The sequence below is a fragment of the Myxocyprinus asiaticus genome, chromosome 35 (genome assembly GCF_019703515.2).
Source record: "Myxocyprinus asiaticus isolate MX2 ecotype Aquarium Trade chromosome 35, UBuf_Myxa_2, whole genome shotgun sequence".
Taxonomy (NCBI): Eukaryota; Metazoa; Chordata; class Actinopteri; order Cypriniformes; family Catostomidae; genus Myxocyprinus; species Myxocyprinus asiaticus.
In genome coordinates, this window is record NC_059378.1 from 31,315,815 (window position 1) to 31,340,697 (window position 24,883).

At 38.7% G+C, this 24,883-nt stretch overlaps 1 protein-coding gene across 1 annotated transcript in view; it reads left to right on the forward strand.

Annotated features, from left to right (window-relative positions):
- Positions 1-24,883, forward strand: part of avil (advillin) — a 131,231-nt gene that overhangs the window by 40,673 nt on the left and 65,675 nt on the right. The window contains exons 5-7 of the mRNA XM_051672275.1: positions 486-594; positions 2,105-2,215; positions 23,955-24,160. Of these exons, the coding sequence (XP_051528235.1) occupies positions 486-594; positions 2,105-2,215; positions 23,955-24,160 (426 nt within the window). The remainder of the gene's footprint in view (positions 1-485; positions 595-2,104; positions 2,216-23,954; positions 24,161-24,883) is intronic.

Sequence of the window (24,883 nt, forward strand, 5' to 3'; positions counted from 1 at the left end):
AATGAGAAATGTAGCTTTAGTTACAGAATTCAAAATAAATGAGAAGGATTGTGGGAAAAAAAATACATAATCATAGATAATTCAATTCAGACAGGATTAGATTTCTCAGGGGGTCACAACTGTTGACCCTCTGAACCAAAATACAGTAGGTAATTTGACAAGAGTCTTTGATTTTTGTGTATGTGTGGTTTGAGTTGGCTCAAAATTGTATATTAAATTTGAAGAGAAAAAAACAACTCATAGACAAATCATGATTGCTGCACACAGAAGACAACTGCACACAGGTTTTGTGCACAAATATATGTATACATTTTGTAAACGAGACTTATTAAGCTTTCAAGCTCATTACTTTAATACTTTTTTATATATTTGTTTTTATTATTGTTGTTGTTAAAATTATTGTCAAAAGACATAAGTTTTTACACTAGAAATACAAGCAAACATCACACACAAATATGTATTTCTATGTATTTATGTTCTGTCAGTTATAAATCAGGAGGTGTTTCATCAGGAATGAGCCATGTTGAGACAAACACTTATAATATTTCAAGACTGCTGCATGTGAAGGGAAAGAGAAAAGTGACTGGAACTGAGGTGAGTGAATGGTTAATTTGTTGTTAAGTGTTCTTAGTCTTCTGCTATTGACCACAGATTTTCTGTGTTATTTACTGAATTCTTTGAATCCTGTTATTGCTCTCTCTCTCTCTGCAATATTAATGAAACTGTTTCAAAACAGACATGCCATGAGCTCTGAAGTTGTTAAATGATGATATGCCTCTGTAGAAGCCACTAATTAATTTGGTTTCAATTTAAGAACTACACTACCCATAATCCGAAAGAGAGCTCCATCAATCAGAGAAGTCTCTGTAACCACAGAAATGAAAACCATGCCAAAAGAGCAGTGAACTTCCACTCCTTTTAAGCTTTGTGAATAATGTAATTGAGTTGGTCTCCCTGCACTATAAAACAACTTTGTTGTTTGTACTGCATATATATGAATATTTTGAAATACTATTACGGCAAGAATATTTTCTTAATTTATGTTAACATATCAAAACATCAAATGAGAGTTATGAAAATGCAACTGTTATAAAGACACACATATCTATTTAATTTGTCTTTAGCAGGCTTTAGTGAACAACATCCACTAGAATGTTTAGCCCAAAAGTCTGCACATTTAGAGAAATATTGATGGATTCCCATAAGTTTACTTCATAAATAATTATTATCTATGTCCATTTTCCAGTGTGCAATATGAAGAGCTAAAGCTCTAATACTCTCATATTGTGTGCGTTCCATTCACCTAGGAAGCCTGGGGTTCTCACCTGCATATCTCGTTCTAAATATGGTCACTAAAGTAGAAGTTATTGCATCATGCCTACCTCAGTGCCCACATAACAGAGACTTCTGCATACCATACCATATTATGATATTAGCCTTATAAACTATACAAATAACATTTGGACTGATGAGATATGTTAAAATAAACAGACGATTACAAAAATATGTTGTCTATATTTTCCAAGTAGTCTCTGGTATTTTAATATGTTTACTGCAAGCACAATACAATAGAAGGATCAGTCACTACAGAGCTGCAAAGCTGTCATCTGCTGCACACTGGATATTCTACAAATAATCTGCCTTCTACCTCATTCTAAAATGTATTATTAATGATGAAATTATGGGGGCAGGGTAGCTCAATGAGTAAAGACGCTGATTACCACAACTGGAGTCGCGAGTTTGAATCCAGGGCGTACCGAGTGACTCCAGCCAGGTCTCCTAAGCAACCAAATTGGCCCAGTTGCTAGGGAGGTTAGAGTCACATGGGGTAACCTCCTCGTGGTGGCTATAACGTGGTTCGCTCTTGGTGGGGCACATGGTGAGTTGTGCGTGGATGCCACGGAGAATAGCGTGAAGCCTCCAAATGCACTATACTCTCCACGATAATGTACTCAACAAGCTACGTGATAAGATGTTGGATTGACAGTCTCGGACCCGGATTGGGAATTGGGCATTCCAAATTAGGGAGAGAGAAAAAAAAAAGATGAAATTATTCACAACACAAGCTATAAAGATCTGATAAAATATTGTGCCTGTTGTGCAGGTGGAGATGAGTTGGGGCAGCTTTGATACAGGGAGTGTGTTTCTGTTGGATCTTGGTAAGACCATTATCCAGTGGAACGGCCCTGAGAGCAACAAACAAGAACGTCTCAAGGTTTGAATATGCTTTCATCACTGTTATGTGTTCTCACTTTTTCTGCTGCTTGAGATGCACTAATATGGAATTTCTGGGCTGATAATGATAAACCGATGATTTTACTTTTTTTGTTTTAACATTTTAAGCTGGAATAGCTAGCTCTCAATACAAACATTGCCATTCCAGTCCACTAAGAAATTATTCATTTCTTTTAATTAAACATTTTATTCACATTTTTGATTATTTTTAAGAAAATGTAAATGTAATAAAATAAAAATTATTTGGTAACACTTCATAATAACTTCCATTCCATTAATAAATAATTAACTAACATTATATAAAGCTAAACAGACCATTAGTTCATGTATATTTAAGTAGTTAGAATTATTAGATAATGTGCTTGTTTGTTTATTAATAATTTTAACTAACATTAACTTATGATCTGTTAAGCATTATGTAATGTAAATTCAAATACATACAAATGTTATTAAACTTTAATTCCTATATGTCCTTGCACAACACGTTATGTAATGATTAACAGATAATTTGTTTATGTGCATCTGAATGCTTAAAAATGTCAAACTTTATATATATATATATATATATATATATATATATATATATATATATATATATAAATGATTCATAAATGAGCTCATGCATTTTTTTTTTCATTTAATGTTTTCAGACATTATTAGAATTTTTGCCCACTTCACACACTATTCATGTTTACAAATAATTAATTAATGTCCAGCTAATTAGTAACCATGGTCTGTAAAGGCCAGATATTTGCTGTTTGTTGTATGATTTTACTATATACACATCTTTACAAATAATGTATTAATATTTTTTTAATTGTTTGTTTACATTTTTGCAGTACTCAATCTAAAGTTGAAACTATTCATCCATTGTATATGTTTTTAAAGGTTTACAAAAAATATTATTTAGTACCTAAATAATATTATTTAGTACAACTAAAGTATACAGAAGTATACAGTATGCAACTGAATTTAAATTTAACAATTTAACCAAAAAAGAGGAGACATTCTTTGTGGTGGTACTTCCCTCACTGTGTGACCTGTGGACCATCCAACATTGGGGGGGGGTATGTTTTGTTAACTCCTACAAGAGTAAAAGGCAAGTTATTTGCTTTTACACAAAGTACATATATATACATACATACATGCATATATATATATATATATATATATATATATATATATATATATATATATATATCACACACACACACACACACACACACACACTACCGGTCAAAAATTTTAAAACTTGACTGAAATGTTTCTCGTGATTTTACAAATCTTTTGATCTGAAAGCATACACTTAAATGTTTGAAATTATTTTTGTAGACACAAATATAATTGTGCCACCATATTCATTTATTTCATTATAAAACTAAATAATTATAAAACTGTAATTAATTTTTTTTTTAATGAAAACAAAAATCTCACCGAAAGCCACAGCAAGCGATACTGATCAGCAATGGCAATAAACTATGCAAATTAAGTTAATTTATTGTTTAGAAACAAATGCTCTACTGCGGCACCTCCTCTTTTTTTTTTTCTTCTTTTTTTTTTCTTCTTCTTCTTTTAATTGGGATGAAAAAGCCCTTAAAGTGCTGTTTGTAGGGTTAAAACACCCTGTTTCCAAATGATTACTGGAGATTTGAGCTACTTTAAAATCCCATCAGGCTCAATGGATCAGGACAAACTCAGGATTTTACCATAATTTATGATTTTTCACGGATCACCGTCATTATATATCTGGTCTTCTCTATTAAGACCCGCAGCTGCTGTTATTAGATTTTAACTTGACACGAAGTAATCACACAAACTTTGATCGCAGTCGGCTGCTTTGAATTTCCGAAGTGCAACCGCTGTGACAGAGATGAGGCAAATAAAGATATAACGATAATTTTACAGCATATGAACAAGACCACCAATAAAAATGTAATGGGACAAACAGGAACCCGGCTGTTTGTGAAAGGAAATGCGGATAAAAATAATGTAATGCTTTTAAACTTATGATTTTGCAATTATTTTGAATGCAGTCACTTGTGCATTCTAAATCGGCTGTGATTAAGTTTGAACATGATATGAAGTAAAATATTATTTATTTAGTATGTGAACCAATAATTCAAGTCATAAATGCTACATTTCTCAGGCTTTAGAAGTGTGTGTATCATGTGAGGAATTGTATTCATCAACCTGTTATATGTTCAACATAATCACACGGGTATATTGAAACAAGTTAAAACTTATTTTGCCGATAGTTCAAAAAGACCCTACATATTTCTTTACTCTAAACCATAGATATCCATTTATAATAAAGTTTATTGACATAAACATTATTTGATTATATAATGCTTAAGATTATTAAATATAAAGCGCTGCCCATATTTAAATCTGCTGCTGATCTATTGCTGACTTCATATCAGTGACTATTCGTATAAATATATGAACGTTTCTCAAGTTCCGCTCAGGTGACAAAGGCTACTCATACACTATATTGCCAAAAGTATTCGCTCACCCATCCAAATAATTGAATTCAGGTGTTCCAATCACTTCCATGGCCACAGGTGTATAAAATGAAGCACCTAGGCATGCAGACTGCTTCTACAAACATTTGTGAAAGAATGGGCCGCTCTCAGGAGCTCAGTGAATTCCAGCGTGGTACTGTGATAGGATGCCACCTGTGCAACAAGTCCAGTCGTGAAATTTCCTCGCTACTAAATATTCCACAGTCAACTGTCAGTGGTATTATAACAAAGTGGAAGCGATTGGGAAAGACAGCAACTCAGCCACGAAGTGGTAGGCCACCTAAAATGACAGAGCGGGGTCAGCGGATGCTGAGGCGCATAATGCGCAGAGGTTGCCAACTTTCTGCAGAGTCAAATGCTACAGACCTCCAAAGTTCATGTGGCCTTCAGATTAGCTCAAAAACAGTGTGTAGAGAGCTTCATGGAATGGGTTTCCATGGCCGAGCAGCTGCATCCAAGCCATACATCACCAAGTGCAATGCAAAGCGTCGGATGCAGTGGTGTAAAGCACGCCGCCACTGGACTCTAGAGCAGTGGAGATGCGTTCTCTGGAGTGACGAATCACGCTTCTCCATCTGGCAATCTGACGGACGAGTCTGAGTTTGGCGATTGCCAGGAGAACGGTACTTGTCTGACTGCATTGTGCCAACTGTGAAGTTTGGTGGAGGGGGGATTATGGTGTGGGGTTGTTTTTCAGGAGCTGGGCTTGGCCCCTTAGTTCCAGTGAAAGGAAATCTGAATGCTTCAGCATACCAAGAGATTTTGGACAATTCCATGCTCCCAACATTGTGGGAACAGTTTGGGGATGGCCCCTTCCTGTTCCAACATGACTGCACACCAGTGCACAAAGCAAGGTCCATAAAGACATGGATGAGCGAGTTTGGTGTGGAAGAAATTGACTGGCCTGCACAGAGACCTGACCTCAACCCGATAGAGCACCTTTGGGATGAATTAGAGCGAAGACTGCGAGACAGGCCTTCTCGTCCAACATCAGTGTCTGACCTCACAAATGCGCTTCTGGAAGAATGGTCAAAAATTCCCATAAACACACTCCTAAACCTTGTGGAAAGCCTTCTTAGAAGAGTTGAAGCTGTTATAGCTGCAAAGGGTGGGCCAACGTCATATTAAACCCTATGGATTAAGAATGGGATGTCACTTAAGTTCATATGCGTCTAAAGGCAGATGAGCGAATACTTTTGGCAATATAGTGTATTTCACAGAAAGGGTACTGTTCTCCTGCCGAAGCCGATGCTCGTCTTATGCTTGGTGGTGGGATCTGTGAATGCAGCTGGCAGCGGCAAATCGCGTTAAACGTGGACAAGCCAAATAAAATGTTATTGTGGGAGTACTGCACGCATGCTGATAAAACACTAATGATTCAGTTATTCATCATATTTTTATATTCTTGGCATACACATTCTCCTTACTGATGCATAAATAAGCGCATTACATAGCGCGCAGTTTTATTATGCCCTGGTTTACAATGATACTCAAAACAACAACAAGGAAGCTTTCTATTGTTTAAGTCCATTGGGCCATGTAGTCCTAAAACTAGGATTCATTGTAATGAAAAATAACTTTTATGCAAAGTATAATTTATTTAATTTGATTTAGGGGCGAAATATGTGACACGGACATTTCTTAACAGTTTTTATGAGATTTGCCTGATTACATTTTAATGAAAGATATGAATAAACATTTTTGCCTTATATATATATATATATATATATATATATATATATATATATATATATATATATAATACTAATGGATCACAGAGACAGACAATAAAAATATGAAATTTACAGTTTATTACAAAAATGAATGGAATGTTTAGCACCGGTTAAGCAAACATGCTGAATATGTTACCAAAAAAGGGCCTTTTTCCTTTATGTGTGCATTTTTCTATGTGATTACCTAAAAATGTTATGTTATCACGTAACAACCTAAAAATGACCTAAAAATATAAAGTAAAGGTCAACCCGATCTCATGAAAATTCGTACATATTTTACGAGTTGGCTATTTCAAATGATTTCCTATGAATCTGTTTGGATAAATTCGTAGGATTTCATCACGTGCAAATGCCCGGATGTCTAATGCGGATGTAAGGGTGCACCAGAAGTTAAGGACATGCTTATTAAAATTATCCTCTTACCCAAACCCCTTATCTGAAGGTAACCTGTAGAGTGTGTAAACATAATAGGAAGCTGTTGTGTGTGACAGAATTGTTGCGTATTAGATGGAAACGATGTCCAGCAACATTATTGGCTGTAGTGAAAGTCGTACAAATTCATAGGAGTGCAGTGTATGATATCATATGAATTAGCCAAATTTAGAAAAGTTGTGCGAATCCTTACGATTTCGCCGTGAGAGTGTGTTGCAAAGATGATTTGATATTTGAAATTCAGACGTCTTTTGGTTATAAATCCACGGAGTGCTGTTGTAGATATGTAAATAATAACACATGCTATTCCTTCACGATTTGTGAATTCAGGTGAAATCATCCTCTGCTCCATAATCGGTAATTTTAATATTGCAACTCTTTATTTTATAATGCAAATTAGCTCCAAAATGCATGGGGGTAGGGCAGTATAAGATGCAATCAAATGCCACCAAATGCGCCACCAGTTTCCGCGAATCAGGCTCTGTCCAAATCAAGTGAAGCATGAACCTATACTATGTTTACTGGAAATAGCAGTTAAAAGTTATGTATGCTTATTTTCACCTTGTCGACCTGCAGACTTAACTGACAAAAAAACTTGCTGTGAAAAAGTTTACAAATCAGACTGGTCAAGATTGGAGTAGTTTGGTGTTCAACTTTTGGAGCAATTTGCATTATAAAATAAAGAAGCATTACAAAAATAAAATGACCAATTGCGCAGCGGAGGATGATGTCACCTGAATTCACAAATCGTTATGAGTAACATGCCATATTATTTACATTTCTAGGACAGCGCACAGTGGATTTTTACCCAAATCCATAAATCTGAAATTCACACCGCACACTGCGGTCTAAAACGGCGTGCATCTGTAACAAGTTTGGTTTTATTCCAGCCAAAAGTAGCTGTTTATTAAAAAATAAATAAATAAATAAAACGGTTGGGTCAAATAATATTTGCATCAGATAAACGTTTTCCTTATAGGAATTCTTATCCTGTTGGAGGAAGGGATTTCACACCTTAAAAAATGTGCCTTCCTCCAGTTCACACATGCGAGACAAAATAATGAATGGGGCACTTTGAAGTTAATGTTGCAAACTTTACCAGAGGAAAAAAGAGACTCTTTCAGTTTCTTTTTATAAAAATAAGATGCACACCACCTATGCTATTCACACCTATGCACACTCCATTTCTTTACACCTCCTATGCTATTTGAGATTTAAGTAATCCATTTGTGGCAGGGGACCACTATAAAATCACTATTAAAAAGTAACACTTTATGCCCACAGCAATGTCTGTAAAAATATTTAATTATTGAACGATATGATAAAATGCATCTAAAATGCACAATTTAACTTTGGTTTACAACTTCATTGCATATGTTGAAATAATACAATAATTGGTAACATTTAAAATAAGGTTCCATTTCTTAACAGTTGTTAACAAAATTAGTTAACATGAACTAACAAGGAACAATACTTTTACATAATTTATTAGTGTTGGTTAATGGTAATTACAATATATACTAAAATTGTTTTTTTTTTTTTTTTTAATCAAAAGTTGTAAACTGTATGTTACCATTAGTTAAAATTAGTTGTCATCTTTAGGCACACATTCAACACAAAAGATTTTTCAAATTGGAATTAGGTCTAGCTAATACCTACTGTACAACATTCACATGCCATACAAACACTCCAGCTTAATAAATTGTTTATTATTGTTATTTAGACAGACGCCAGTGCATATTGCTAATTATTTTTGCGACTCAAGAGCAAGCATATATGAGTCATTTGTTTTCACAGCAAACTTGAATAATAAGTATAAGTGCTGTTTTTCGAATCAAAATGAAATACAAATGTCTGAACCTCTTGGATACCATACGCAATAAGCGCTCCGCATTGACAATATCATGCAGCGATGACTTGAAAGGTTTTGGAAGTTAAGATACAGTAAAATCCAGTGGAGAGAGTCTTCTTCACAAGTTTAAAGAATATGTCTGATAAATGTATTTCCACAGAAGTCATCTCAGTGCTTGCTCGTTTCGAGTTTGATTGGATGCTTATTGATTTAAATGTGAATAGATATAATTACAAATGTAACCGTTTTAATCCAGGAACTGCACTCATCTAATCACAATCTAATATTTGTTGTAAAATTTGGAATTCTTTAATAAATGAAGACATTCTCCATGATCACACCGCGTTCGGCCGAAACCACTAGTAGTGGATCACCAGGTGCACCTTGTGATCCACTACTAACCAATGGCGGTCGATACCCAGATCCGTCTGAAGAAATATTATTCTGCCATGCTTTGTTTTAGACTATTGAGTAAGTAGCAAAGCAAACTAAATAATTATTCCATGAACTGGATGATTTTTTAATGATATTATGATTGTCTCAATAATTACTATTCAGAACAACCTCAACAAGAAAAGCTTTTTTATTTTAATCTTTGAATGAGTTTCATTTCAGTGTGATGTCATTTCCCTTCATGTGTTCTCTTGTCTAAATTCTGAACCATCTGAATAAACTCTGTTATCCCATGGATAATTTAATCTGCAGCCTGAGCATTTATAAGCCTCCCCCTTGCCCACTCCAGACTCCTATGCATGGTTTAAATTCTGAAAATGTAAAAATAGTTATGAGAATGAGTACATCAATGCTTTTCCAATACTTGCAACACACACACACACACACACACACACACACACACACACACACATTACTTGTCAGGAGTTTGGAATCACTAAGAAAGTTTTTTCACGTTTTGAAAGAATTTGCTACTTTAGTTGGCTTGCAAAGTTTGTGAAAACCAATAGCCAGCTTAATTGGTCACCTAGCTGTTAAATCTGAACTCAAGCCCTGAGTCAAATTCTGTGTGAGTAGTTGAATAAACAGTTTTGGACAGCGGAGACAAAATCCTTACCTATTAAATGATGACAGAAGACATCAGGTCCTGAATTATCTGTCAACAAAAGTCGGATGCAGTCATTTAATATGTGTTTGCACTGCGAAACAAAATAAATCGTTGCCGTTAATGATTTGAATCCTCCGACTGACCGTAGATACCTCAAACGCGATAGAGGAGTTATATATATGAGGAAATCACCTAATTAAGTTACGTGAGGCGCTAAAATAACGTGCGTTAACGCGTGATGGCGTATGATGGCGTATTCTGTCTCAACCAGAGACAGAAATATACTGGATCACTGCTACACAACAATAAAGGATGCATATCGCTCTGTTCCTAGAGCAGTTTTGGGACTATCTGATCACTGTCTGGTTCTTCATCTTCCAACCTACAGACAGAAATTAAAATCTGCTAATCCTGTAGTAAGGACTGTAAAGGGATGGACCAACGAAGCAGAGCTGGAACTACAAGCCTGCTTTGACTGCACTGATTGGAGTGTTTTTGAGGCTGCAGCCACAGACCTGGACGAGCTCACAGATACTGTTACATCATATATCAGTTTCTGTGAAGATATGTGCATTCCTACTAGGACTTATTTAACAACAACAAACCATGGTTTACAGCGGAACTCAGGCAGCTTCGTCAGGCCAAAGAGGATGCTTACAGAGTTGGGGATAAAGTCTTGTACAATCAGGCCAGGAACACACTGAATAAGGGAATCAGAGTGGCTAAAAGAAGATACTCTGAGAAACTGAAAAACAAGTTTTCAGCTAACGACCCTGCATCACTGTGGAGTGGCATGAAACAATTTACAAATTACAGGACTCCTACCCCCAACCCTGTGGTGGACCAACAACTGGCTGATGACCTGAATGTGTTCTACTGTAGATTTGAAAGGCCCAATCTCACACCCCACACCCACTCTGACCTTCACTTCACACAAACACCAACACCTCCTTTAACCCCCCCTCCTCCCCCCTCCTGCTACTCAACCTGCAATTAAGATCTGTGAAGATGATGTGAGCCGCGTCTTTCGAAAACAAAGGATAAGGAAAGCACAGGGCCCAGATGGCGTTTCATCTGCATGTCTTAGATACTGTGCTAACCAGCTGGCCCCCATCTTCACACAGATCTTCAATAGATCACTGGAGCAGTGTGAAGTCCCATGCTGCTTCAAACGTTCCACTATGATCCCCATCCCAAAGGAACGTCCTGGTTACTTGCGTAACCTCTGTTCCCTGTCTGTCACTCACTCGATGTTGTGTCGATGTAGTGACACTAGGGGTCACTCTTGGGAGCCCGAGACACCTCTGGTCTTTGATAAAAGGCCAATGAAAATTGGCAAGTGGTATTTGCATACCACTCCCCCGGACATACGGGTATAAAAGGAGCTGGTATGCAACCACTCATTCAGGTTTTGTGCTGAGGAGCCGAGACAAGGTCCCGGCCATTTCAGCAGGTAGTTCAGCGTTGTGGCAGGAGGGATACAACATCTCGTTCCCTCCATCAGGGAACGGAGGTTAAGCAAGTAACCAGGACGTTCCCTATCTGTCACTCACTCGACGTTGTGTCAATGTAGTGACACTAGGGGTCCCTATATGAAACGCCACAACTGGCTGAACTGTGTTACGTGAACTGGCGGTGTGTGACAGGCAGACCACTGTGTGCCTCGTAGCCAGCGCACCAGGCCGACATGTAACCTCCCCCAATGTTGTTATGAGTGTCGAACGGCCCTTTGGGGACAAGTCAACTGCCCAAAAGATAGAGACAGGCTAGCCCAGTCGTGGCCTCTTATGCTCTTTTTTTTTTTTCCTCTCCCCTTCACGTCGGGAAGAACACCACTTAGCGAACAGGCGCCACTTAAAGGTATACAGGCGCCTCATAGAGGGGGCCCAAGCCTGAGTGATAGTGTCTACCACTGCGGGTGGTAGGCAGCTTAAGTCTTCCACGTCCCGTCCAGGGGCCAGACATGGAGATTCCAGAGGTCTGGTCGCGGGTGCCAGATGGTGCCCCGTCCCTGATAAAGAAGGTCCTTCCTCAGGGGAATTTGCCAGGGGGCCTGTCGCGAGGAGCGTGAGGTCCGAGAACCACATCTGGGTGGGCCAGTAGGGTGCTACCAGGACGATCTGCTCCTCGTCCTCCCTGACTTTGCACAGGGTCTGTGCAAGCAGGCTCACTGGGGACACGAAAATATTTGCGAAGTCCAGGGGGTCAGCTGTGTGCCAGCGCGTCTATACTGAGAGGTGCCTCAGTCAGGGCGTACCAGAGCGGGCAGTGGGAGGATTCTTGGGAGGCGAACAGGTCTACCTGTGCCTACCCGAATCGACTCCAAATCAGCTGGACCACCTGAGGGTAACCTGCTGTGACAGCGCGTCCACTGCAGTGTTGAGGTTGCCCGGGATGTGAGTGGCTTGCAGCGACTTGAGGTGCTGCTGACTCCAGAGAGGAGACGGTGGGCGAGTTGTGACATACAACGGGAGCGCAGACCACCGTGACAGTTGACATATGCTACCGTTGCCATGTTGTCTGTCTGAACTAACACATGCTTGCCCTGGATCAATGGCCGAAACCTCCGCAGGGCGAGCAGAATTGCCAGCAACTCGAGGCAGTTGATGTGCCAACGCAGCCGCGGGCCCATCCATGAGCCGGGTGCCGTCTGCTTCCTGCGGTGGGCTCCACGCTGGGGCCGGGCCACAGGGGCTGGGCAGTAAAAGGTGCCTCCCATGACCTTGTCAGCTCCTCATGCACTTCCGGGAAGAAAGGAACAGGGGCGGGGCGTGGCTGTGAGCAGCGCCGCGAGCCCAGGAACCAATCATCGAGCAGTGAGGGTTCAGGGGAGAGCAGAGGGTTCCATTCTAGCCCGACGCTCACGGCTGCCTGGGAAAGCATGTCCGTCATCTCCGCATCAGCCTGTGACTGGGCGACCGCACCCGAAGGGAGGAGCCCAGCTTAGGCTTCTGTGTCCGACTGGACAAGCCCGCTCTCTGATGCTACGCTCGAGAGCTCATCACATTCGCGGGCTCCGAATAAGAGGTCGAACTTGCCGTGAGACGAGCCGGTGGACTCATCCGGAAGCCCGATCGGGACAGATGAGCGTGCTGGGGAATGGGAGGTCCGTGGGGGAATGCCCAGCGGATCCATCAGGGTCCCCAAATCGCCCCCAGTGCTAGCCGCGCTGGTCTCATACCTGTGGGTAGAAGGACTGAGGCGGGGAGACTCCAGGGTGGCTTGCTTTCTTACGAAGGCAAGCCACGACCGCATCGTTGCCATGGACATGTTCTTGCAATGAGTACATGACCCAACCACGAACGCTGTCTCCGTGTGAGCAGCACCCAGACATGAAAAACAGTGATCGTGGCCGTCAGAGGGTGAGAGATAACGAGCGCAACCAGGAATAACACACAAACGGAAAGGCATCTTTAAAAAGACGCATCTTTAAAAAGACGTTCCATGTGTGCTGCTCTTTTAGAGAAATATTTTCTTTTTTAGAATATACTCTTTTATTTCTGCCGAAGTGCCCAGGGGCGTTCTCTGCAGTGCACCAGTGCAGAGGTGGTAGAAGCTGCTGAAATGCGCCATCAGATCCAGCAGAGGTGAATGAACAGCCGTGGGAATTCAGCTCAGTTAGCATCAACCGTTCGGCTCCGAAGAGAAAATCTGAATGAGTGGTTGCATACCAGCTCCTTTTATACCCGTATGTCTGGGGGAGTGGTATGCAAATACCACTTGCCAATTTTCATTGGCCTTTTATCAAAGACCAGAGGTGTCTCGGGCTCCCAAGAGTGACCCCTAGTGTCACTACATCGACACAACATCGAGTGAGTGACAGATAGGGAACCAAAAATCACAGGACTTAATGACTACAGACCTGTTGCCCTGACGTCTGTGGTCATGAAGTCATTTGAGAGACTGGTGTTGGCCCACCTGAAGGACATCACTGGACCCTTTCTAGATCCCCTTCAATTTGCTTATCGAGCAAAGAGGTCTGTGGATGATGCAGTCAACATGGGATTGCATCATATCCTGCAACATCTGGACAGACCAGGGACAAATGCAAGGATCCTTTTTGTGGACTTCAGTTGGGCTTTTAACACCATCATCCCAGCTATTCTCCAGACTAAATTACACTAACTCTCTGTTCCCATGTCTATCTGTCAGTGGATTACCAGCTTTCTGACAGACAGGCAGCAGCTTGTGAGACAGGGGAAATTCACTTCCAGCACCTGTATAATCTGCACTGGTGCCCCCCAGGGATGTGTGCTCTCCCCACTACTCTTCTCCCTCTACACCAATGACTGCATCGCCAAGGACCCCTCTGTCAAGCTCCTGAAGTTTGCAGATGACACCACTGTCATCGGCCTCATCCGAGATGACAATGAGTCTGCATACAGAAGGGAGGTTAAACAGCTGGCTGTCCGGTGCAGTCAAAACAACCTTGAGCTGAACACACTCAAAACGGTGTAAATGATTGTGGACTTTAGGAGGAACCCCCCAACACTGACCCCACTCACCATTCTAAACTGCACTGCGGTAGCAGTGGAGTCATTCAGGTTCCTGGGCACTACCATCTCACAGGACCTGAAGTGGGAGACACACATTGACTTCGTTGTGAAAAAGGCCCAGCAGAGGTTGTACTTCCGTCACCAGTTGAGGAAGTTCAACCTGCCACAGGCGCTGCTGATACAGTTCTACTCAGCGGTCATTGAGTCTGTCCTCTGCACTTCAATATCTGTCTGGTTTGGTTCAGCTATGAAATCAGACATCAGAAGACTACAAAGGACAGTTCGGACTGCTGAGAGGATTATTAGTTGCCCCCTGCCCCCCCTTCAAGAACTATACACTTCCAGAGTGAGGAAAAAGGCTGGAAAAATCACCCTGCCCACTACCTTTTTGAACTGCTGCCTTCTGGCTGACGCTTCAGAGCTTTGAGCACCAGAACCGTCAGGCACAGGAACAGTTTTTTCCCCCAGGCTATCCATCTCATGAACAGTTAAAACTGCCCCTTTGAGCAATAATTAATGTGCAGTACACAGCTTAGTCTTTTTATATTATCCAACACATCCTGCCTCTTCTGCCATTACATTCACTTGCACTGTACATAACCGATTTGTATTTAGATTTGCATTACGTATGTGTATGTGTGTGTGTATGTATGTATATGTATGCATATATATTCATATATGTGTATATATATATATGTATGTGTGTATGTATGTATGTGTGTATATATATGTATATATATGTATGTGTGTATGTATGTATGTGTGTGTGTGTGTGTGTGTTTGTGTGTGTGTATGTATGTATATATATTCATATGTGTGTATATGTATGTATGTATGTATGTGTATATATGTATACCATATACACACACATATATACACACACACACACACATATGTATACAGTATATGTGTGTGTGTGTGTATGTGTGTGTATATGTATGTGTATGTGTATGTATGTGTGTGTGTGTGTATGTATATATGTATATATATATATATATGTATGTATGTATATATATTGTCTATTGTGTATTCTATATATACTTTTTTCTTTTCAATATTTATCTATTTTTTTATTCAATTTTAATTATTTTTTAAAAGTCTTGTTGCTGTTTTTGTATTGTTGTGTACTGGAAGCTCCTGTCACCAAGACAAATTCCTTGTATGTGTAAGCATACTTTGCAATAAAGCTCATTCTCTGATTCTCTCTGATTCTTATGGTGCAAGCATCCTCCACTGACTCGGCAACATCTGCACAACGGACGTCACAAAACAAACAATGTTTTGTGAAAATTCGAATGAAGATCATGATGGATATAATAATTTGGGACTATATCAGATTGCAGGGGATTTAAAAAAATGTTTTTGCCCAGAGCCTCCATTAATTTCTGACCCTGGTTGGGACTGCAGATGAAAATCAGCCTGTATGGCTAAATCTGGCACATTTACCTGATGGACATAAATGCTTATGTTAATTAATGTGCACTGTCCCTTTTTTAAATAAAATAAACTTAAAAAACATAAACTAGAGATGGAGATGAGAGATGTAACAGGTGTTTACACATCTCTCTTCACCATGCAGCTGGTACATTACACAAAGTATTTTTGCTATTTCTGCCTTTCTTGCAAATGTGCTGCATAATAAATAATGAGGGTGTGGCAAGATATGAAAGGCACATGCGCTTGCAATGTTAACAGCTTTATTGATTATAAACAGGAACGGTATAGTTTTATCACGTCGCTCGCATACAGAGACGTGGTATAACACCATTTGCATGTCAAACTAACAGGTTTAGAAAGATTTATACATCTGTAACATCTTAAGTGCAGTAACTATGCAACAAAGCACTTCCTCACTGCACACACTCACACTTCTGACACTGCTGACAGCTGCACGACAGAGAAAGTAAAAGACAGAGCAGATTTACTTGCACAGCTTCTGGAATTACAGTTTGACACAAAAACAAGTTTATTGATTTCATTTGTTCATCCGTATCTATTGGTTTACTAATTTGCAGCTGCACTGTAAAGTGAATAAAAAAAATTAAAAAAAATTAAAAAATTTAAACAAATTCTCCAATCTGCTAAATTATTGCAATGAAAAGCTGTCAATAGCATTTTCTTTTTAAAATTGTTTTTTCCACTCGTCATATACGTCAAGGCGGGCCAAATCAAAGTTCATAAGTTCGCCCGCGGACCCTAGTTTGGGCATCTTTGGCCTAGGGGTTCACAGACTTTTTCCAACCTACACTGTGAATGTTTGAACGATGTATTCAATAGTTACAAGAACAATACAATAATAATACAATAATTTGTGTGTTACAGTTAAAACAGATTGTGTTTGCTCACTATTGTAACTTAGATAAAGTTCAAACCAGATTTAAAGACAAATTTAATTGTAGTTTATAAATTGAGTAGTTTCATATAACTTTCTTACAAAGTTTTAAATGAAAATGCGCATGAAATACTGTATGATGCATCCACAAAAGATGTAGCAGGCGACCTGTAACTGTAACTGTACAGAGGGGCATGAGCTCTTACTCAAGTGTTCCATGCGCCACCTGGTGGATTAATTTTAAGAAGCCCGCCTACTGAGTGATTTCACGGGATTGACTGCTTGAAGACTCATGAAAATATATATATATATATATATATATATATATATATATATATATATATATATATATATATATATATATTTATTTATTTATTTTTTTACATTTTAGAATAATAGTAAAGTCATCAAAACTATGGAATAGCATAAATGGAACTATGGGAATTAGGTTGTGACCAAACAAAATCCAAAATAAATCAAAACTGTGTTATATTTTAGCATCTTCAAAGTAGTCATCATGTACTCTTGACATTTTCTCAACCAACTTCTTGAGGTATCACCCTGGGATGCTTTTTAAACAGTATTGAAGGAGTTCCCATCTATGTTGGGCACTTATTGGCTGCTTTTCTTTATTATTTGGTCCAAGTCATCAATTTTCAAAAACTTTTTTTTTTTTTTTCATTAAATGTTAATGAAATAAATTAATATGGTGGCACAATTATATTTTTGTCTACAAAACTAATTTCAAACATTTAAGCATATGCCTTCAGATCAAAAGATTTTTAAGATCATGAGAAACATTTCAGTCAAGTGTTTCAAAACTTTTGACCAGTAGTGATATATATATATGTATGTATGTATTTATATAAATATATATATATATATATATATATATATATATATATATATATATATATATATATATATATATTTGACTACTAACAGCATTCTTTGTTTAACATTGCTTTGATAAATTAACATGTATTTTCCTCATATTATTTATCTCTTCTTGATTTATGGTGAAATAAATATTTTCTGTTTAAGGATACAGTATACTATAAATGTGTTATTAAGGCAATAGATACAAAGTTTTAAGTTTTACTCACAAAGTAAGTCTTGCTATTATTGTTGTTATGTGTTATTAATGTCTGTATCAAGCATACAACTACATTTAAGAAACCACCCCTTACACAATCTTTGTTACAGCATCTCAAAGTCCAATGCCCATAAAAGTAAATCATTATTTGTAAACCTTTATAAACATTTACAATGGCTGAATACTTTTAACTTGAGATTGGGCACTGCAAAAATATGAAAAAATAATTAATAAATGTTTTGTAAAGATGTGTAAATTAGAGGTCGACAGATAGTAGGTTTTTGCCGATACAATAACTAAGGTGGGAAAACAGGCTGATAGCCGATTCATTTGCAGATAGTTTTCAAAATCCATAGTATGAATAAAAACTTTCCACTTAATGTAAAATAGTGCTGAACTTTATAACAAAATTGACATGCCCCATGCTGAATATTTTGTAACAGATTTTACATTGTGCTTTCCCTGGCGATACTTTAATAAAGTACATTCACACTGGTACCTTCTTCAAAGCCTTTGCCAACTGAAATTTATACAAATATTAACTAAAATGTTACAGGTCATTTGTTGTTTACATTTATGCATTTGGCAGACGCTTTTATCCAAAGCGACTTACAGTGCACTTATTACAGGGACAATCCCCCTGGAGCAACCTGGAGTTAAGTGCCTTGCTCAAGGACACAATGGTGTTGGCTGTGGGGATTGAACCAGCAACCTTCTGACCAGATATGTGCTTTAGCGCACTACGCCACCACCACTGTTGTTCTGTAATAACATAAAACACTGTCTTACAAAGCCAATAGCTACTGAATGCCTCATCACTACTGACACTATTTTTTATTTTATTGTGACATGAAATATATGAATGATGTACAAGAAAGGGAGAGAGAAAAGGGGATCTAAATAAAATAAAATCATGTCGTCTTCTAAATTACATTTTTGAATGGCATTGTACATTTTATATATCCATGTGCCCTCACCTGAACATACAGTATATTTTATATAACAATGTGCCCTCTCATGAATATCAGATTTATTTTTTAGATTTCAGATTTATATATTTTACCATGCTCTTACATTTCTTTTGCACATAACTAAGTAATAATGCTGGATGCTCATACAGAAGTTTATTTTGTCAGAACAGAGAAAAGTTTGGAAAACTTTATAGTAAAACAAATAATAAAATGGAAAATTGGCTGTTCCTGTACACATACATTCATCCAATGTACTGTGCTTGCACTTTGTCTTCTGAAGCAAGCGATCAGCCAAGCAAATGCAAAAACTCAGGCAGCATTTATAAGGTTGGTATTAACATGAAATTATGACTTGCTACTGATGATTAACTAATTTATCTACTTAGCAATAAAACCTTTTCAGAGCGCTCATGTTTATAACCTGACTGTAACAAATTGGACGCCCTTCAACTCGCCCGGGGGCCCAGTCGCGGGATTGTCCCGTTGAAATTCTTGAGAGGGTGTATGTAAACGCGTTCTGCAGGTGACGCTGATGTAAACATAGAGAGGGTGCGTAACGGCTAAACTCGTCCGTGTAGCGCATGATGATCGAGTGAAAACTGACAGGGGCCCAGCGAAATGTTAAGCCCCGGGGCCCAGGACAAACTTAATGCGGCCCTGCCGTCAGAGTTTTAAATCTGCTTCTGAAGTGTCTGTCTCTCTGCATAGCCTAGTCACATGACACAACAAACTCCATGAGGAGTCAGTGATTGTTTTTTATTTAACCTCTAGAGGGCACTATTATTCCAACTGTAGAACCCTCTAGTACTGGCAAAGGAGGAATAAAAAAATAAATTAAAAAAAACTATTTGAAATTATCTCTGTAGATTATTTCCGATAGCTAAAAAACAGTCTAATAACAATCTGACAAATTGAAATAAGGTGATGTGAAAGATGTGATGTTAAACGGGTGAGAGCCTCCAAAAAAAGTCCTTCAAGAGCAGGGATTGGTCGAGGCTCGCCAATTTGCCAACAGATGCGTTTTTTGGGCATTTCACCCTCTACAGTGCACAATACGATTTGTGATTCAAGAAATCTGGTCAAATCTAGGTGCTTAAAGCGCAAGGCTGAAAATCTCCGATCCCTCAGACTTCACTGTCTTAAAAACCATCATGTGTTTGTACGCTCAAAAAAATTATCCCTAAAAAATAACTCATCAAAAGCAAATCTCATGTGATGATGCTTCAGAAATGTGGGTTTATTTTATTTTTCCATATACAAAAACAAAAGTTATTTCATGAGAATTAATTGAGTTTAAACTCAGTTCAGTTTTGTTAGAGTTTCATTTGAAGTCACCATTATGGCAATTAAAATTTTCTTTGGTTAGGCACTTAAACCATGATTTCTGGTATTTTTCAGTGCAGTATTGTTCAAGAGAACATCTGTGATGGAGATAATCTGTTTGACTGAGTTAAATTTCTCAGTGAGACCTCATTCAATGTGTAATGACTGAAAGTCAAGTCATATTATGAAATAGACACTTACTGTGGAAATATATGTCTACCCACAATATGTTGAAATATTAACCAAATGTGGTTAAAAAAAAAAGGGGGTCAATGCAATATTGTTGTAACAAGGTTAGCAGATACTGTCTTTAAGGAAACTTTCGGAGTTGTCAGTTAGACGCACAGACATCAACACTCAGCACACAAAACTCAACAATGATGACAATCAACAAGCACAAGATGTCCGCATAGTACAGAACTCAACAATGGCACCTAGAATGCTTTGCAAAATATACCTGAAAATGCATTTATTGATTGTTACCATTGTTGAGTTTTGTACGCTGAGTGTTGATAACTCAAACTATATCCTTTAATGGCAATATCTGCTCACTTGGTCACAACAGTATTGCATTTATCCCTCCTTTTAGTACCACATTGGGTTAATTTGACAAAATTGCACTTGGACCCTGTAGAACAGCTTCATAACAGGTGGGAAGGAGAACACAGGGAAGCAAGTTTTTCCCTGGCTCAGGTAGGACTTTTAATAGGCCACTTCAGTGCTTTACAACTTCACAAACTCATCAGCTTCACCTGCAAGTAGGCATTTAACACATCAGCTTCATAAACATAACAGGTTAAACATAACAACCTCAGAAGCACCGTGGCCTTCTTTGTGCCAGACTTTCTCACCCTCTCTGCTGGTGGTGTGGCTGCTTATATGCCGCTCTCCCCATGCTAACTGGAATTAAAGACAGGTGTTACACATAATCTACCTCAGGTGCAAGCGCCCTTACCGCTTTCTCTCTCTACGGACAGATGCTCGACCACGCCCCTGCTGCCATAGACCCTAAATGTGGATTTCACGTTACGATTTAACTTTCAATCATCTCACTTCAAATGAATTCTCAATGAGCGATATTTGAACTCACCAAAATATATTTTCTCCATTACAAAACACAGTTATTCTCTTGAACAATACTGTACTGACTGGAAGTAGATATGATTACAAACCAAGGTTCAGTGGTCTAACCAAAGAGAACACTAATCACCGTAATGGTGACTACATCAGCAATAGTAAATTGAGCTTAACTTCATTTAATTCTCATGAAATTATTATTTGTAAATGAAAAAATAACCTAAATTGTTTTTAAGCACCCTCACATTATTAAGAGATTGTTGTCCAAACCTATTTTATTTGCTGCTGATGTGCATCTAAGGCTGTGTGGCTGTAAGACCGATTCAGTTGTTGTGGTGTGTGCTGGTTTGTTCTCTTGTTTTCCTTTTCTTGTTTCCTTCAGTAGAATCTGCTTGTTAACACCAGGTGTCATCTGGTCAATCATCACTCTGGCTCCATCACTCACTTCGTGCATGTGCTGTGGCAAATGAGCACTGCACGCTTTTAAAGTTTAGTGCAACATAGAACCAAACTTCTGTATTTCAATTAGGTTCTCCTTAGATTGATCACATTCACTGTCTCGAATCAGAGGCAGGACCCAAATGCAAAGTAAAAACAAAAAGGACTTATTAATACAAGAGTAAACAAAAACCAACACAAACTACCCCGTAGGGGAAAAACAGTCCAGCACAGGGAATCCACTGAAGCTGGGCTGGGGCAGACAAACTGCATGCAGAACCGACAGGATCACAAGACAGAATGATATGAACACAAAACAAGACGAACTGACCCTGGACAGGACACACGAGGAGACTAAAATAGGGAGAGAAATCAAACAGGTTACCAGACAGGGCAGGTGTGACTACTGTACTAATCATAGGCAAACAAGGAGGCAGGGTATGACGCAAGACTGAGAGACACGTGGCAATACAGAAACAAAACAAAGCCATGTGCTCTCACAAGACACAGACACCCAAATGGCACGAGCGCATATCGCCAAGACAGTAAGGCAACATGTGCTCATGCCAATTGACAGATGATACGAGAGAATGCACGGCAACACCAACAAAGCAATGGCATGCATTCTCACACCAGACAAAGCCTGAGCATACATTGTGAGGCAAACATCATGTGATGCACACAATAGGTGACAAGACAAGACAGGTGTTCGGCCACAAATAAATCTGACACCTCTGACCAAACCTCCACACAACATGAAGACAGATCTTCATGTTATTTTTGCAAGGTTATTTTTCTCCATTAACCAACACCTTATGGAGTTCTGTGTTCCTTGCCACAGTCGCCTTCGGCTTGCTCACTGAGGTTATATATACAATTATTATTTAATTACTTATTTTTAAACAATACACAATCGTATTTTATCAAACTACGCAATGATGACTCTAAGACATTATAGATATTACAGTTTTATCTCCTGTTAATGCCTGATCTTCTGTAAAACTGCTTTGAAACGATGTGTGTTGTGAAAGGCGCTATACAAATAAAAATGACTTGACAGATCGCGACCCAGGTGCACAACACAACGCAAAGCGCATTTGTGGTCACGAGAGACAGACATAAACGATTGACATGAGTGCATGCCGCCAAGATGACATAAGCGCAATGCACTCATGCCAATAACAGACAGAACACGGAGCATGAGTGTCTGGATTCTGACACAGACCGAAACCAAACCAGACAGGGAAGTCAGGATCCAGACACCATGCTCCGGACATGAACATAGACTGACCGAAAAGTGCACGGCAGGAAAATCACAACTCAAGACAGACACAGAACAATGATGTCACGATCCTGCCACACAAAAACACAGACTGACAGAGTGACAGGACCATGACAATTCACATTGTGTTGGCATAATTTAGATACATAAAGAGTGTTTTTTACTTTTGAAAATAAGCTTTATTTAAATTAAATGCTTTATTATATATATATATATATATATATATATATATATATATATATATATATATATATATATATATATATATTGTACCTTTACCTATAGTGGCTTTTAGATGCAATTTTAAATTGTTAACTCTGTTTAAATACTATCTGCTAAAAGGGCAATGGAAAGTCACAACAGCTTGTGCAGACTGTAATGACCTGTAGCTGTTAGATTACTTAAAATGTGAAAACTTGAAACAGTGATTACATAAACATCTACAATGACAGACATAATGAATTATACAAAGACCGGCCATTTGTTAAAAATACATTCTAACAGAGATACACTTATTGTGTTACAGACTTTTGTGCATTGTTTACAGCTAGTTTGGTATTTAATTTTGTAAGTGACAGCCATAATTGTTCAGAATGGGAATTAATTTTAGTTTAGATTAAATTGAAATGTTTGATATAAATGGATTCACACACTGAGTATTTTTATATGGTTTATGTGCCTTCATAAAAGGCACATAAATTTATGTGCCTTCATAAAATAAAATAAAAAATGCAATTGAAAATCAATTCCAGTAGGCATACATTGGCCATTTAAAGGAATAGTTCACCCAAAAAAGATAATCGTATTAGTTCAGAAGACATGGGTCTTATGGAACACCTTTACATTACCTTTATGTCCTTTTTGGAGCTTGGAAGTGTTGGACTTCATTGACTTGCATTATATGGATATTTTCCCTTCATGTGTTCCACAGAGGTGCTCTCACGAATTTGAGACAGCGAGGGTGAGTAAATGATGAGAGATTGATCATTTTTGGGGTGAACTATTTCTTTAGTAAAGAACATTTCTGACACTGTTATGGACCACTGTGACCTTAAAGTTTAATTTTGTTCTAGATCATAACTTGCTGTTTATTGTTATTTGTAAGGGTATGATGCTGGCCAAGGACATCCGGGATCGTGAGAGAGGCGGACGAGCAGAAATCGGGGTGATAGAGGGAGACGCAGAGGAAAAAACTACTCTGTTAATGGATATTATGACTGGCGCTCTCGGTGAACGGCCCGCTAAGCTGCCCAGTGGAACGCCTGATGAAATAACAGACCAGGAGCAGATGACCAAACTAACACTCTATCAGTTAGTGCTATCAGATCTATGAACAATATTTAGGGGGGAATTCACTAAACAGTTGTGCCACTTTTGCTCATGATATTTCAACAAATAAACCTTCACTAAATCCTAGTGCTGTCAGGATCCTGTCACTTTGTCCTGTTTATTGTGGTGACAGGATCCTGACACCTATGTTCTGTGTGTCTGTGTGAGCACACGGCTTCGGGTGTTATTTCCTTGCCATGCGCTGTTCTGTTTAGTCTGTGTTTTCATGGTCGGAGCATGGTGTCTGGATCCTGATTCTTCAGTCTTGTTCAGCTTCTTTTCTGGGTCGGGATCCAGACTCATGCTATATGTCTCGTCTTTGTGAGCGCATGACTTCGTGTTCAGGTCTCTTGCCATGTACTCTTGTCTTGTCTCATTTTTTGTTTGAGCACATGGCCAATGATGGTTTTGTTGCCATGTGCTCTATTGTCTTGTCATTGTGTTTGGTGTGAGCACATGGCTTCTGTTAGGTTTGTTTGCCATGTGCTCTCCTGTCTCATGTCCATGCCCTGCCCCCTTGTTACCTGGTTATTAGTTCATTTGCTTCACCTTCCTTCCCTCGTTACCCTCCTTTATTTCCTTCCCTATTTAACCTCCCTGTGTTCTCTGTCCTGTGCCAGTTTGTTGCCTAATGTTCGTGGATGGTCTACCTGTATTGTTTTGTATCTGGTCTGTCTCTCTGAGCAGCAAATTCTGGAGAATTAT